The sequence below is a fragment of the Zophobas morio genome, unplaced genomic scaffold (genome assembly GCF_036711695.1).
Source record: "Zophobas morio isolate AGI-343-1 ecotype UQ-CSIRO unplaced genomic scaffold, CSIRO_AGI_Zmor_V1 ptg000017l, whole genome shotgun sequence".
NCBI classification, from domain to species: domain Eukaryota; kingdom Metazoa; phylum Arthropoda; class Insecta; order Coleoptera; family Tenebrionidae; genus Zophobas; species Zophobas morio.
In genome coordinates, this window is record NW_026972122.1 from 552,035 (window position 1) to 556,736 (window position 4,702).

Sequence of the window (4,702 nt, forward strand, 5' to 3'; positions counted from 1 at the left end):
TGTAAAAAGAGGCTGCACAAAAGGTCACAAAATGCGATAAAAAAGCTGATAAAAAAATCATAAAAAGACGGCGACAAGAAGATAAGAGAAAGCATCAATAAAAAAAATAAAGATGAGAAAAGGGGAGTAAAAAAGGACACAATATAATGCAGGACACAAACTACCACGAAGAAAAATATGACTAAAGTCAAAAAATCAACAAAGAAAAATGGCAAAAAATGTCAAAAATGCTAGTTAAAAAAATAAAAAAAAGACAGAAAAAGCGAACAGAGCCAAAAATATGCGGCAAAAAAAGGTAACACACAAAACGACAAAAAGGTCACAAAAAATGCGACAAAAAAATGGGGTCAAAAGAGCAACAAAAAAAGGCAAAAAAAAGCCGATGAAGAAAGTAGCAAAAAAATACGTTAAAAAAGGGGGGAGGGCAAGAAAAACGACAAAAAAGTGAGACACAAAACGACAAAAAGAAGAAGAGTAAAAACACGATAAAAAAGCGCGACAAAAAAGACCACAAGTAATGTGAGAAAAAACGTGCCAAAAAAAAATGAGTTAAAAAATCACCGGCATAAAAGGCGCTAAAAAAAAATGTCAACAAAAAAATCGGTAATTTTTTGTGATAAAAAAGACGACAAAGAAAGTGGCAAAAAAGGTGACACTGAAAACTACAAAAAAGGACAAAAATATGACAAAAAAGGCAAACAATAATGTGAAAAAAAATAGGCTACACAAGAACAACGTCAATAAAACCTGTAAAAAACGCTACCAATGGCAAAAAAGATGACAAAGATAAAAATATGTCAAAAAATGCAACAACAAAAAAATGGCAACAGAAAAATGCGACTAAAAAAAGTAGTAAAAAAAGCGGCAAAAAATGTAGACCCAAGATCTAACTAATAACCCTGTATGTAGAAGCATATTAGTTAATTTAGAGGTTGCGATGATGATGACCAGATAAATTTTAGTTAGCTTTTCATTTAATAACACGTTCTTTCTAAAATATAGCTAAAATTTCATAACAATGACACCAGCAGACGAACAAATAGTTGGAAACGCGGGACCTACTTTCTCATACTCTGGAGGCGACGAAACTTCAAAATCTGAAATTAACCATTCCGTGGCTGACATTAAAACGTAAAAATGAATACTTGTAATTAAAGCAAAAAAGTTAAAAATACTTAGGATAAAAAATATTGAATTAGGAGTAGTTCTAAACAAAACAATAATTTATTCAAGTATTAATATGTATTTAAAATCACATTATTTATTTCCCACAAAAAAAATACAGTATAACCTGTGGCTAATCAAAATAAATGGAATAAATTTTAGAAATGCAACGTAAAGACAAACAAAGTAGGCAACTCATGGAAGACGTTTTGAATCCTCTTTACCCAACCTTTACGTTTCCACTTAACGCATTCACGTCATTTTTTATACTCCGACCACTTAATAGCCTGTTCCCCCAAATGAAGTGCACTTATATGTCTCCTCAACACAAATTTCCATTTAGACTTAAAAACACACTTGTTGCACTTATACCATTTAACAAATTTTTCATCCAAGTGGCGCGCATTTATGTGATTTATCAAACTCGACCTTTCTTTACCTTTATATGTACACTTTGCGCATTCATACCACTTAATATCCTTCTCATCCAAATGACGCGCATTTATGTGTTTATCCAACGACGCCTTCTGCCTAGCTTTATATTCGCACTTGCTGCACTCAAACAATTTAGTCTCCCCCGAAATGCGCTTTTTCGTATAATTCTTAGCTTTCAAAGGCCCGTTTTTGTATTCGTCCCATTCAATATCTTTCCCATCCAAATGTTGCGCGATTATGTGATTTTTCAAAGTGCCTTCTTGTTTAGCTTTGTAAGGGCACTTTCTGCATTCATACCATTTAATATCTTGTTCATCCAAGTGGCGAGCAATCATGTGTTTATTCAAAGACGCGTTTTGTTTTGTTTTGTAGGGACATTGTTTGCATTCGTACCATTTAAATTCTTGTTCATTTAAATGGTGCTCCTTTATGTGTCTGCTTAAATTACCGTTTTGTTTGGCTTTGTATGGGCACTTTTTGCATTCGTACCATTTAATTGTTTGTACGTCCAAGTGTCGCGTGTTTATGTGCTTTTTTAAAACGTCACTTCTTTTGGATTTGTAGGGGCACTTGTCACATTCGTGCCATTTGATATTTTGTTCGTCGGAATAATGCTTGATCATGTGTCTGTTTAAGTGTCCTCTTTGTTTTGATTTGTATGGACACTTGTTGCACTTATACCATTTAATATCTTTTTCATCTACATGGAACCGATTGATGTGATAGGTTAAACAAGATCTGTTTTTAGTTTTGTATGAACATTCCTTGCATCCGTATTGTTTAATATCTGGTCCATGCTGTCTAGAAATGTGTCTACGTAACGACCTTTTGTGTATACTTTTGTAGGAACACTTTGCACAGTAAAACCAAAGTATTTCATTCTTGTTCTCACTATTATCACAGTTAAACCATGTAGGTTTTTTTTCTTCATCTCTGACACATGTAGCAGTGTGCTGAAGCCACTTAATTATGAAATAAGTTTCAAAGTTGCAATTTCCACAAATATAGTTTTTAATGGCGTATTCCTCGTTCGTTGAATCCTTCTCTGTTTTAATTCCAAAACATTCATTAACATGTTGCTTAAAAAAAAGTGTCAGTTTTGTGTGGAAGTTGCAGTTTTTGCAGTGGTAAGTCTCAATTGTGGCTTTTTCACAGTTAAAAAGTACCATTGATGAGTGGTAGCGCCTCATATGGTCGACCATCGAAAATACCGACGTTGTAAAGGAAGGGCATACTTTGCATTCGTGGACTTGCTTGGGGAAAGATGTCATGTAAGAAAATTTCTTGGAGGATTTCAAATTCGACATTTTCGTTTCCCTGAATTAATTATCACTGGTTTATGGAATTAAAGTTATCAATATTTTTCTCACCTAATGGTTTCATCAAAAAAAGTGCCAGTTTACAAAAGTGTAAATTGTATGTCAACATAACCTCACAATTTCATAGCCAGCGTATAAATTATTCAAGCCATGCTTTGGGTTATATAAATTGTGTTATTTTTGTAAGTATAAAGAGATTTCAATTTTCTCACTCTAAAAAAGTGGTTTTCATTAATGTTGTTAATAATAATAATAAACATAAATATTCCTAGACGTCAAGGTCAGTTCATCTATAGCCAGTTTTACAGAAAGTTGATCTCCCGCCCTCTTAAGGTCGAATTGTAAACTTGTCGTTGTCATTGCCGTTGTAATATAAATACGCAGCAGAGGTATGCGTCGTTTATATCATCTGTTAAAGGTAAAACATGTTTAAAATGGTAAATTTTTGTAGGAAAGCATCGACTTTGCAATTAGGCTCCGCCCCTCGGTCTGACAACGAATGAAAAATTCATCACAATTGCGCTTGCGATGGATATGGGTGGGGCCTAATCTTTGGCTTTGTTTTTTTCTTAATATACAAAGTATTCTTTGAACAACACGATATTCAAAAACATGTTTTTTATTTCTTGTAGAGAAATGAGGATTTTGCAATTAAGCTCACGACACTTTTTTTTTTAATGTATATAGCGATCTTTTCACAAGACGAAACGTAAAACATAATTAAAATGGTACGTTTTTGCAAGGAAATATGGATTTTGCAATTATGGGTCGGAGCCTAATTGCAAAATCGATATTTTCTTACACAAATTTTGCATTTTAAACATGTTTTAAGTTACATGTTGTGAAAAGAAGACTAAACGTAATAAAACGAAAAGGCAAAATGTAAGCCCGCCCACCCGCCCTATCTCAATTGTGATGATTTTTTTTATCCACCGTGAATCAAGGGGCGGAGCTTATCTTCAAAATACTTGTTTCTTTACAAGAAATTAAAAAGATGTTTTTGAGTATCGTGTTGTTCAAAGAATACTATGTACATTAAGAAAAAAAGCAAAATATACACCCCGCCCACCCACCCCATTTCAATTGTGATGATTTTTTTTCGTACTTTTCGTCGTTTTGGTCTTTTTGGTCCTTTTGCTCTTTTTGGTTCTTTTCGCCCTTTTCGTCCTTCTCGTTGTCTTTATCCTTTTTATCCTTTTCATCCTTTTAATCCTTTTTATTCTTTTTATCCTTTTAATCCTTTTCATCCTTTTCGTCCTTTTTGTACTTTTGCTCTTTTTGGTCCTTTTCGTCCTTTTTGTCCTTGTCCTTTTTGCCCTTTTCATACTTTTTATCCTTTTAATCCTTTTTATTCGTTTTATCCTTTTCATCATTTTCATCCTTTTCGACCTTTTCGTCTTTATCGTCCTTTTCCTCGTTTTCCTCCTTTTGGTACTTTTGGTCTTTTTGGTTCTTTTCGTCTTTTTGGTTCTTTTCCTCCTTTTCCTCCTTTTTGTCTTTTTTTGTACTTTTTATCCTTTTAATCCCTTTAATCCTTTTAATTCTTTCTATTCTTTTTATCCTTTTTATCCTTTTCACCCTTTTCGTCCTCTTCATCCTTTTCATTCTTTTCGTCCTTTTCGTCCCTTTTGTCCTTTTTAAACTCTTTATCCTTTTAATCCTTTTCGTCCTTTTTGTCCTTGTTGTCCTCTTCGTCCTTTTTATCCTTTTAATCCTTTTTATTCTTTTTATCCTTTTCATCCTTTTCATCCTTTTCGTCCTTTTGGTCTTTATGGTCGTTTTCG

The 4,702-nt window shown here is 33.3% G+C and overlaps 1 protein-coding gene across 1 annotated transcript; it reads right to left on the reverse strand.

Moving 5' to 3' along the window:
• Window positions 1–1,271: 1,271 nt before the first annotated feature.
• Window positions 1,272–3,185, reverse strand: LOC135130016 (zinc finger X-chromosomal protein-like). The gene is made up of 2 exons (XM_064057313.1): window positions 2,970–3,185; window positions 1,272–2,916 (listed from the first exon to the last, which is right to left on the reverse strand). Exon 2 carries the CDS (start codon window positions 2,904–2,906, stop codon window positions 1,422–1,424), a length of 1,485 nt encoding a protein of 494 aa, XP_063913383.1. The 5' UTR covers window positions 2,907–2,916; window positions 2,970–3,185; the 3' UTR covers window positions 1,272–1,421.
• Between the last annotated feature and the right edge of the window lie 1,517 nt (window positions 3,186–4,702).